At 37.4% G+C, this 12,352-nt stretch overlaps 1 protein-coding gene across 1 annotated transcript in view; it reads right to left on the minus strand.

Annotated features, from left to right (window-relative positions):
- Window positions 1-303: 303 nt before the first annotated feature.
- Window positions 304-12,352, minus strand: part of LOC121298400 (ubiquitin-like modifier-activating enzyme 1) — a 51,127-nt gene continuing 39,078 nt past the window's right edge. Inside the window, exons 5-6 of the mRNA XM_041225508.1 lie at window positions 2,226-2,327; window positions 304-432 (exon numbers count right to left, since the gene is read on the minus strand). Of these exons, the coding sequence (XP_041081442.1) occupies window positions 304-432; window positions 2,226-2,327 (231 nt within the window). The remainder of the gene's footprint in view (window positions 433-2,225; window positions 2,328-12,352) is intronic.

A 12,352-nucleotide genomic window follows, 5' to 3' on the forward strand; every position in this document is an offset into this window, starting at 1 on the left:
GTGCCAATGGACTGTTGAGTACCTTTGTTTCAGCCTCTTAGTGCGTTTCTTCTCAGATGCACAGACTCTCCATAAAACAGTTTGGGTTATCTTCAGGCTGTGTGTGATCTGGGAGAGAAACATACAAAATGAGTCTGACTTTTTGTTATTTTTGTTCATGTGGAGGTGCAAGATCTACAAAATGCAACCATTGCCATCTCAACACAGATAAACAGGGGTATATTTCAATAAACAAACAATCTCAGAGGCCCAGTGTTCCCAGTGATGGTGCAATGGATGGTCGTCTTATACCTGGGGCAGTTTTCAGGAGCGACACTTAGAAAGCTCCTGGTTTGCTATGGTAAAGGGGGTCAAATTACAGAAATGCTGGTAGCCGAGATGCTGGTAGCACGTGTAGAGACTTGTCCCAAATGCTTCTGTAAAACCCGCAATCTGACAAAAGCATTACAGGAGCCTATAGAGACTGTCAATGGCAGTCTTTTAAACTTTTGTTATCTCTTTCAACCTTCAAGCTGCCTGAATCAAATTTCTTAAGGTTCAGAAAAAGCTCACAAGTTCAATTAGTGTGTGTGTGTGTGTGTGTGTGTGTGTGTGTGTGTGTGTGTGTGTATGTGTGTGTATATATATATATATATATATATATATATATATATATATATATAAAAAAAAAAAAAACATTGGTTCTAGTGTAATTATTCAGAAAGAAGTAACACAGTCAATAAAGGTTCCAATTCATTAATCTAAGACACTTATTTTAGGTCTTTTAATACGTAATTTTAAATAGTTTAAAACAAAGCTTACATATATCAAGGGGTTGTGAAAAAATTGTGTTAAACCTGATTTCATCTCAAAATGGTGTAAAACAAAAGTAGTCATTAAAGTAATTGATTGATTCTTTTATTAAGGTTGTGTAGCTACAATAAAGCAAAGGTACTTTCTTAAGCAAAGCGTTTGACATTTGTTACGATTAAGAAAAGGACTCCATTTTAACCTTATTGAAAGTTTAGAATGAAAGTACAATTAAACACTTTTTTAAAATTCAAAATCTAACCTGAAAATAAGAACATACTTCTACATTCATAACCCAAAAGCAGGGGGTGGCAGTTTAGTTCACAGAGTGACAGCTGTCAGTGAGCTTCAAGCAGGAAGGAAGCTTGTGTGCCTACAGCTAAAACTATATGTAATGTAAACAAACTGGTAGGTCAACATTATATAGTTTTTAATTTCCCACCAAAGCAAGAACACCCAAAGCATTTAATAAACATTCACCAAGGAATCATATTTTATGTATTGCTGAACATTGTAATAAACTGCAGCTTTATATTAAGGTAATCTGGAATTAACTCTCCTATACTTTTCAAGATCGGGTCAACTGAACATATGAACTTATTACAAAAGCATAATATGTAAAGTATTAGCAAGAAAGATTATTTTAATCAAAGGGGGTTCTTTTAAACTATTTTTTGTGATACACAGAAAAGAACAAGCAGACATGATTAAAGATGATCTGGTGTTAATTGCAAATAAAAGGCCTGGCACAAGTAGAAAGCCTCTGCATCTCTTCTCTCTAATTGAAAGCAGATGAATAGAGCAATACTGAACTTGTACGGACGCGCTGTGCCTCACCTCTAATCTCTGAGCAGGTATAGTGACTACACATAACCATATCTCAGCCCTTCAGCAAAACTTCTCTTCACACATTGGGCCATGCAGTTTCATTGAATTAAATAAATCACCAGGAACCCTCTATAAGTTTCGTTTCAGGAAACAGGACAGATTAAAAAGACTACACTAATTTAACTGTCTCAGTTTTTTTATATGAAATAGTTAAAAAATATAGGGGCATACCCAAAACCAGGACCATTTAACTGGGCTTAGGTGTTGAGTGAAGGTATTTTTGTTACACTAAACTGTGTTGAGTGAATAATCTATTATCTGTTTTCTCTATGGTTTTCTATTGCTGTTTCTGCATAATTACTATTTGCCATGTTTACTAAATACTGCTTGCTTCTGAAAAGATTGTGGGGAAGCATATTAGTGCTGCGCTATACACTGAAGCATAAGAGTAAACACATGTGTGTTGTGGTTAATTCCATGGAACAAAATGCAGCAAGGCCTAGTGACCAATGGAGAGGAATAGGAGGCTGTGGCCTAGCTGTTTGAAATGATAAAACATTATTTTTCCGCATGAGAAAGCTGCTCAAGAAGTCAGGTGGTGGAGTTACCTTGAAGTGATCCAGGAGGTCAGTTACAGTCATCTCCTCTCCATCAGGCTTAAAGCCCTGGATGGGGAAATGATGCCAAAGAGTATACTCCAGCTCTGAGACCTGGGGTGAGAGATAAAACAAAGAATCTGACACTGCTATTTGATACTGTTCTAGCCAGACAAGGCTTGTTTAAAAAACTTCATCCTTGGATCAAACGGAAGTCCAGTGCTGTTGGAATGTTGTGCCATTCAACTCACCTTCGAACCTTCCTAAGAATTGAAGCAATTGGTGCCAGAACTTGTCATCTTTATTGCAGTTATTCAACTCCTGTGATCATAGTCCTAGAACTGAAGGTGCATGTGTCATACCACTCCATGCAGTACCAAACCTGTCCGAGCTGTCAGACCAAGAACTGTTTAACTATTATCACCCATGCACGGCCTGTGCTCTAACCGTGTAGGTTGAAGGCATGTCTAGGGCCATATTGCGTTAGTAAATACAGGATATATACAGCAAATGTGTCATTTAAATATTTGTATTGCATTGAAACAGAGATCACAATTGTTTCTTGAATTACCCTCACAAGGTAAGCCATATCCTGATGCTGCCTGATACATGTTGAAGTATAGCCATCATAATTCTCAAGGGTGTCAAAAGAGCGTTCCACCTTCTGTTCTGAACTTTAACTTCCATGTGTGCCCTCAAGTCCTAGCCAACTAGCCCATTTACTCTGTTCAGTGCATGCTTCAGTGTGATGACGTTCTTTTATTGAGTGATTTTTTCAATGAAGAGCTTCTATCTGCTGATGTGCAATTTGTGTGTGTGTGTGTGTGTGTGTGTGTGTAGGGGGTTGTCTAACATGCCAGGCTATTAGTATTGATGTCAGGTCTACTTTATTAAAGATTCTTTGGTTAGCAATGCCCCTTTATGACAGAACCCATCTGATGATTATACATCTTTACAGATGGGGAGCCCCCCCTGCTTTTTTCATTCATGTTGCTGCAGATGGATATTAACTTTGTATTACTTTTATTTTATTGTATTTATTTTTTTAATTTAAACCTTGCCAATTCTGAGATCAAATATATTTGATCTGTAGATAACATGTTTGTATACGCTTTAATAGTCTTGAGCTTTAAAATTTATTGCCTTTTTATGTCTAAGTGTTGGCTGTTTTCCCAGCTACTATAAAATAAAATAAAAATAAACAGAAAGAAATTAGTGCTTGTTAAAAACAAATAACTGCCAGCACTGGGGGATGAAGCAGTCTGTCTGTATATATGTCTGTCTGTCTGTCCACTGAGCAAGTACTACACATCAACGAACTCAAGGGAATTGTTGCATATTATTTTGAGTTTATTTACATGCATGTAATAATAATAATAATAATAATAATAATAATAATAATGATAATGTTTGATTATATTCTCACACTTGATTAATATTGATTAAAAAGTTTTAATTTGTAATAGTGACACACCTGAATAACTACTTCGTTCCCATGCTTTTGATGAGCTATCATTGCATCTACTTCCTCCTTAGTTTATTTTGATTTGGAAAGGGTGTATGTCTGTATTATTTATGCATCACCATCATTCATCCACACCTCCTTCCCTCTCAAAGCTGGACCTTCCCAACCACCCAAACTAGGAGGAGCGTCCCAGATTTGAAGTTCTGCATTGATTCGTTCCCACGCAACCTTGTTTCACTCTGAACAGCAGTGGCTTGCACAGATCCCTTAAGATTCCTTAAACATCTTCTTTTGTCATAGATTCTTCTTATGCATGAACAACAATTTACTGACAGAAATTCTCAGTATTCTCATCAAAAGCGGTTTCTGGCACTACAATTCTTACCGGATACAACTTAAAAAGTAAACTTTTTTAACTTAAAAACTTAAAAACATAATTTTAATTCACACACGTTAACATTCAATTAGAATGACACCACCATGCCACTTGCATATTTTAACAAAGCGTATCATACGGTTGTTTTATATAGACTACCTGTATATGAAAAAAAAAACAATACACTGAATGAAGGAGAATCATTTTATAAAAAATAAACAAAATGGGATTTTGCATTTTAACAAAGAAAAGTATATAAGACCCACTGATTAAGAGTCAGTAGCTGAAAATGGTTGGGTAACAGGCTACTGTCCTGCTGTGTTGAAATGTTTTTCACCTCCATCTTTCAGACATTACTAATCTTTTGTAAATGTTGTTACTACAGTTTACAACTTGCTCTACAATGAGAGTGAGGGATTGAATAAGCAGAGTGCTGTTTGAAAGTGCAGTTTTTTTAATGCACTGGAATGTAGAGCAGTTTTATAATGAATATTGGGTCCTTGTTCAAACACTGACCCAGACTGTAATTGTAAACCCACTAGTTTTACCACTAAACCAGACTTTCTAAATGTTTTTAGGCTCCACTCTCCCCCCATTGTTGCATGTTTTATATGTGGAGTTCCCCACACTGGGATGTTGTGTGTGAGCCATGCGATTGGAAGCTGGGATTGCCCCCTCCGCTCTCAGATGCAGGTCCTGAAATACTTTATTCCAGCCCCTCTCCCCTCTCTCTGTGTCAGGAAGGGCCTGACTGAACTTGTGAGCCATGCCCGAGTGAGCACAATGCAGCTGGAACTGAGACAAGGTCACCACAGGTTCCCAAATTATAGACAACAGAGGCAAACTCTTGTAATCTAAATCACGGTCTTGTAATCAACTACAGCCACAAACTGCATCAAAACATTGATTTTTCTTGTTTCCCAGTGTCATGTTTTTTTTTCAGTCCAAAAATAAGATTTAAATACAGAATTTAAAAACTATTATCCGATAATGAACATTTGTATTATTTTATTCTTATTCAGGACTTAATTCACCAAAAAAAAAAAAAAAAATACATTTAAAATATAAAAACACATTTTCTTTCATTTCTGGGTGAATTACATTTTATGTTGTGACTTAAAGAGCAATTTGGTTTGGTTATGAAATATCACGGTTGTCTTACCTAATGATGTTTATAAGCTTTTTATATGTCATCATACCCTGGTGACTTTTTAAATGTTTTAAAGAATAGTGGTCTCAATGGAGCTCTTAGAAATATATCTTATCTCTAAGTTCAGCTGGTACACCAAAGTGTAACCAGTAACTTGTCCCCCTGCAACACTGTTTTCTAGTGGATTTGTTATACGAGGTATTTGCAAATTATACATTTCTTACCTCCACAAAGAGGTTCTTAATACTGCAGTGTAAAAAAAGTTCACTAAAAGTTTGACCCTTTCCTACTGGATGACAGCGCAGTGAACGGCTCCTGCCTCTTCAGTTGTCACCCTGGCTTATCCTCCCTGCTGAACAGCACAAGCAGTCTGCTCTGCTTGCTGTGTGCCAGCTTGTAACTGTAAAAACACAAACCACTCAACCAGGACTCCAGCCCTGCAGCACTGCCATTGGCTTAACGCTGACTTCTATGTTACATACAACATGTTTCTTCTGACTTTTACAGCTTTTTAATTTGGGTCTTCAATCTGCAGAATGTGTCAAGCACGTCGTTGCTCTTCGTTCCTCCTCAAGGCGATTTGCTTGTGTTCTGGAATTCTTTGGCACAAGTTCAACGACGCTCCAAATCCCATTTCTTTAAATACAAGAGCTGTTTAAATACCAGAGCTTGTTTGGAAAGCTTGTTAGGTGGGCTCAGCCTAGAATCTCAGCTCTTCCTTGGCCATTTAAGACAAAAAACATCCTGAAAAGGATTTCCAAACAAACTCTGAAGACAATGATATGGAAACAAACAGATAACTCATCTCTCGCATAGGGCATATTGCGAATACATTCACACATAACGTAAGACAGGGGGGGCTGTTTAATGATCTAAACAGGATCAGATGTGAATACCGTGGTTCTTTAACTCAAAATAATCCATCATCAGATCCATGCGATAGAATAGTGTTACTTCACTTGCTGTAACTTCTTACATACTTCAAAAGACACTTAATTATGCAGATACAAATACCAATGGATGTCTCCATCTAAAGTTCACACAGTGATAAGGCTTCATTATATATGAATTGTATTATATATTATATGATTATATTAAATAATAATATGCCTTGTGTAGACCTGGGAAAAGCATGAAAAACTGCTAAATTACCATGCGAAATGACCATGGTAAACATTTACAAGGGAGCTCTGGCTGGAGGTCATAGAAAGCAAGTGCTACAATGTGTTCTTTCCAACCATCAGTGCTTCGAGGCTTGGACACAAATCGAACTTGTGATGTTTTAGGACTTCCTAAAGGAAGAAATCTAGTGCTGTAAATTCACATGACATGCACAGGCACTCAACAGATCTGTGTCAGCCAAACTTGGAGTTTTAACTTGAGATAATAGCAAAAGGCTTGTTATTTTACATGTTTATACATTGCAAAAATTGCATGACGGGACCACCAAAAAAGAAAGTCCACCTGTCTATAATGACTTCTCATATGAATCGGCTTGTATGAATATTCCCTATGTTAAACCACATGCACATAATGTCTATCTGTTGATCAATATCACTGTCAATTTGTTTGTATAGTCATTATCCATTAGCCACAGCTGTATGCAAAGAAGTGTGTCATTCAGTAGACCTGCAATACAACAAGTACTTTATGTTTATTATAAACTTCTCTGGTTTGTAAAGTTACTTCTGCAGCATCGTTGTAGGATCCAGCGTGACACAGGATGCACCAAAAAAAAAACAGAAAAAAGATTGTTAAATTAATATTACCGATTTATTGACTGTTTCTGTAATGTACATATTCTTCTGGTAATTCAAATGCGATTTGGAAGGTTATTGTACAGTAAGAGATGGAATCTGACTTGAGCTGCATTAGCCATGCACTGAATCCAGATTGAGTTACTGGGAGGTCAGAGAGCAGAAAACAGAGACTCCTTGTACAGGATATCCAGTGCCAGCAGAATGTGGGCTTGCAGTAAAAAGGCAGGAAGGAGTGCAACTAATCTGAGATGCTCAGGGGGGCTTCCTGAGGAGCCAGGGGGGTCTGTCACAGCATGGGGGGCGGGGGTGGGGTGCAGTAGGAGAATGGTCCTCCTTGAGGACCATCACACCCTTTTCAATACACACCGTCACAGCCGGACACTGGATAACAAAGAAAACAGGACAATTTCCCTTTCAAAACCACAAGAAGGGTGGCAGTTTTTGTTTGAATAATTACACTTAGAAACCCTAACAAAGAGAGAGATTCAGGCACAGTGGTATCTGCAAACTGCAAACCCCGTACTTATGAAATGAGTTGTGTTTTTTTTTTTTTTTTTTTTTATAGTACTTTTTACAGTTGACGGTGTTAATGTGCAAAATTGAATTCTCACCAATTAATTATTCATTTACATTACATTGTGAAGAAGTTCTCCCAGGCCCAGTACAAACAGAGTAGAAATAAATAATCCAATATACTGATCATACAGATCAATAAGTACTCTTCAGAGGCAGGTGGTCTAACATAGCAAATCTACACGCTGGGATTTGCTATGGACATTATACAGGTGTTCTTTCAAACCACTTGTATTTAAACTGTATTCAGGAGGATATTAAAATGAACGGCCAAAACATAAAAAAAACCAAACCAGTCAGAAGGGCCATGTCAGCACCCCTACCAAACCAACTGAAGCACACCATACATTGTTCTATATATCACCACAATTTGAATTTTCTTTAACTTCATTATGTTTTAGATAGGTCTAAAAAGCAAGCCCAGCAAGCCCAGATAAAAGCCTCGTGTTGGTTTACCTACAAGAGAGAATAGTTTTAATAATTGAAGCGCCATAAAAGTACAATTTATACAACAGTACACATTTAATTCAGAAATGAAACCATTTCTCTTTGTAGAGAAGTTAGCCATTTGACTGTCACTGTTGTGCCACTAAAGAGTTTGTAATGGTTCATGATGCTAAACAGCCCAAAAACAGAGCTAAGACCGCAATGTGCAACTGTTCAGCAGTTATTGTGGTCAGGATTCAAACTTAAACTGTAACCCTTATGATGTAAGACTACAATTTGCCCTTTTACACAATGAACCATTCTCCCAAAGCAGGAAGCAGAGTCAGAATAAATTCTAGTCCTGATAAGCCCCCTTCCTGTTATATACCACAAAATGGCGATTTCACACAACAATCCCCCAGCAGTTACAGAATGGTCCCCAGCCAACTTACTATAATGGATGCATTTTTATAGCATTTAATAGCTGGAAAGAATGAGAATAAATTAAGCATTTATTCAAATGTAAGGCCTCTATTCTTTTTTAAGCGACATTGCCACTTACACTCCTCAGGGGTCCCTTTCTTCTTTCTTTCTCTCTTCAACAAACAGCAATAGTTGAACTAGATTAAAACTTTGTTCGTAATTGTTCAGTGTATCAACCTCTAATGTTTGGCTGGACCATTTGCTTGTTTATTTTTCATTTTATTTTATTGCAGCTATACCACCAGCCAGCCTTGTCTCATATGTTTGTTTTCCCAGTTTCAATTAGCTCCTGTGGAGACTTTTCTAAAGCTCCATTTGCACTCAGCAGCTGAAGCTGAAACATCAGCTTAAGGTGGGTGTAAAGATGTTTTCTTAGTTCACCTCTTTTTTTTTTTTTTTTTTTTTTTTTTTTACAGTCTCCCCAGCTGATGTGCATTAAATCATCTGCACTGTGCATGTACTAATGTCAAAAAGCTGCTCTAACAGTGTCACACAACAAACAGATTAGCAAGGGCTTACCCTGTTGTTTATGCAATAGGCAATAATGAGACTGTCCACTGTAAAGACTTGTGAAAATAGAAGGTCTGCTCTTGTCAATATCCATGAGGTCACGAATTGGATTTCATTTACAAATTGGAAGGACTTTTGGCTTTTCTTAAACACAGACGACACAACGATCCCTTACTTTCACCTGGAGTCTGGACAGCAGAGGTGCACCCACTGTCTCTTTCAAACCCTTAGAAATCTTAACTGTTTTACAGCCAACGAACTGCATAACAGCTGATGATGTGACGTGTTGAACAAAACTAAGAAAATGAAGTGTAAATCTAATCTTTTGGCTCTTTTAGAATGTTTCTGTTTCATTCTAAAGCGACCACACCCACATTCCGCCAACTGTATTTTTCATGCTCAGTGCTTAACTGAAGTATTTGCTTTGTATAAATTATGGTGCTCATCATTTTTAACTTTATTAACACATTCAACTCTTGAGTCCTCACTTTCAGTTGAGCGGGCTGGCTGACACTAGTGTGCAATTCCTGCTGATCCTGCCTCGCTGGAATGAGACGGAATCCGAGCCAGGAAAAATAAAGCCTCTGGGGAGTGGGCGGAAGCAAGGCTTTCAGACTAATGATGTTTTCTTCTTTTTTTATTGTAGTTATCTGCAACCCAAACTTTAACGGTAATGCTGAAGAAACCTGGCAGTAATTTAAATGTAATTATGTCTGAACGAACATGTGATTTCCTATTCATATCGAAAGACTCCACGCTCATGTTACAATGTAAAGAACTGAATTAACCCAAGTTAACATACTTACATACCGCCATGTCACATTGAAAATACATGTCTTGGCTTGAATATTTAAAACACACAATATAATTCATCAGCTTTGGCAGACTGAAGAAGAATAGAATATAATGTAAATCCACCTTTTAAATGTAAACTTATTTTACTAAATGAATGCAAAAACAGGAATTTGTTGACCTCCTGCCCTTGCCCTGGTGATGTGCCTGTAACCCTGCAATGTGTAACTGGAGAGAACAGACTGCCTATAGAAAGTCAATAACATGTCCAAGTTCCTAAATCTCTTCAGGGTGTTCTGTGTATCTGTACGCAAGTACAAAAAAACCTGAACAAACACTTTCCTCTTTCCTAAATTCTACATGTGCAACATACTATAAATACAATAGCAGGCTAATTTGCTGTGTTGTACAATCAAGTCACACAATCGATTTGATAACGTGATGATCTGCTTTGACGTAAGTAGGACTCCCTGCCGCATTAGAGCCCTACAATAGATGCCTGCTATAATTGCCTTGTCATCCCATGAATATTACAACCTTGTAATATGTTCATAAGTCATGCATGACTGTGGTCAAGTCTGAGTCCATACAAGGCACAGCTGTGCAAAATTCTGGTTAGCGGGTCATTTCAGGGCACTTTGTTTTTTCGAGCAGGCCTTGAATGTGCATTCTGTACCATGCTCTAAAAGAGTGAGGCAGCAGCACAGGAACAGACAAAGTACCTGGATGCCACAACAGTGTGGTATATGACAATTCTGGCTTTTAGCACTAATTACATGTATATGACTAACTCTTTCCAAACAGAATAACCCATGCTGTGTAAAGGTAGTCAGCTGGGGGGGCTTCATCTTCTCTGAATTTTGTTGTATGCGGCGGTGAGCACACCTTCCTAATTCTCATTGTTAACAGTTCATCTTGTTAATGCAGATCTTTAAGCTCTTTCATTTACCTCAGTGAATCATTCTGGTGCAACTGTCTGCAATTACATTTTAAAGACGTGAATCACAGACTAACCCCTGTCTGTTTTATTGTTATTGTTACATTGTAAATAAACCAAAGATTTAATTTCAATTGCTACTCATAAAATTATATTCAGAGTGCTTATAAAGCAGATTGGCCAATTTGCAACGTAAGGTTGCCACCCCTCATGAAATGTTGTGTGCTCTAGTGAAAATGATGAACTCTGCTATTATTAATGTTGATAATGGAACCTTCTTCCAAACAAACACTGGCTATATTAATCAGGTATGGTAAAACACCTACAGGGGATGGCTACAACACCATCTGTCTTTCTATATCTCATGGTTTATACAGAATATGAAACAACAGCAGATGGCAAGAAATGGAACCGCACTTGATATCAGTTTTTGGGGATTGTGTTGACTTTAAGCAAACCTGTCGAGCTGTAATCAAGCACTCATGACTAAGAGGTTAACACCTGCTCTAATGGAAGCACACGTTAAACACTGACATTAAAGCTTAGCTCGGCGGGCCAGTGTTTGGTTTTCGTTTTTAAAATGCACCTCTCGTAAATCAACAGAAATTGCAGTAATTTCAGTTAGTTAGGTTGCCTTACCTGGCTTCTGTTGTTTGGGTCCAGAAGTCCAGTATATTGATTGGCTCTCATAGACCTACAGTATAGCACAATGTTAATTAACAAAATGTTTCTACATGCTTATTGGCTTCTGTTAGACTGTGCTGGGTGCTTTATCCCAAATGCGTTCCGTTTTTTAAAAATAGTTAAATATTCATATGATTCAGTGCCTATGGTTTAGCAAGATACAACACTGATAACAATTGACTTGTTAGACACCCCCCTTGTGACAGACTGGCAGACTGTAACTTCCTGTGTTATGTCAATTAAGCACAATACAGTACTCACAGAAAATAAAGGTCTGTTTGAAACAATTAATATAGTAGGGCATATTTATGAATTAGTCAAGAGTATTTAAAGGGATGTGATTTGTAGCTAAAATCCCTTCCCCTTTCAGCTAGTATCATTTGCCTTGGATTCTGATTAGATTTTTACACAGCACCACTTGGTGGTCAGCTATTGAAACTGCTCTATTGATATTTTAACAGAATTCCAATGTTTCTTTATATAAGAACATACCAATTTAATCCACCTCGACTCAAACAACTATAAAAGTTGTGCTATAATCACATTTTATCAACCACTTAAGATCACTATTTGCATAAGTAAAACTGTTTTATTAGCTTCAGTACATTGTACTAATGCGTCTTCACTTCTAAAAGCCTTTAAAGGTACTGTACAACACTGAAGAGGGGCTTTTCCTCAATGTCAAACTGCACTATGCTTTATTTGCTGGACAGTTAAAGAGCAAGTGGCGGGTTCCGAAAAATACAGCGTTACACATCCCCACGTGCTTCTACAACTGTTTAAATAACGTACCTGTAATTGTTCTTTTCATTGTTAACATCCTGACAACCTTTTACATTTGTAACTTAAAGTCTGTTTCAAAACTATTTTGCTCTAGTGCAGTGATAGTCTCAGGATTACTGCCTACATTGTCAAACGGTAACACAGCAATAACAAAACAGAAAAGCCAGAGCACTTGTTGTTATGTTATTTATTTATTTTCG

The sequence above is a fragment of the Polyodon spathula genome, chromosome 23 (assembly GCF_017654505.1).
Source record: "Polyodon spathula isolate WHYD16114869_AA chromosome 23, ASM1765450v1, whole genome shotgun sequence".
Classification (NCBI taxonomy): Eukaryota; Metazoa; Chordata; class Actinopteri; order Acipenseriformes; family Polyodontidae; genus Polyodon; species Polyodon spathula.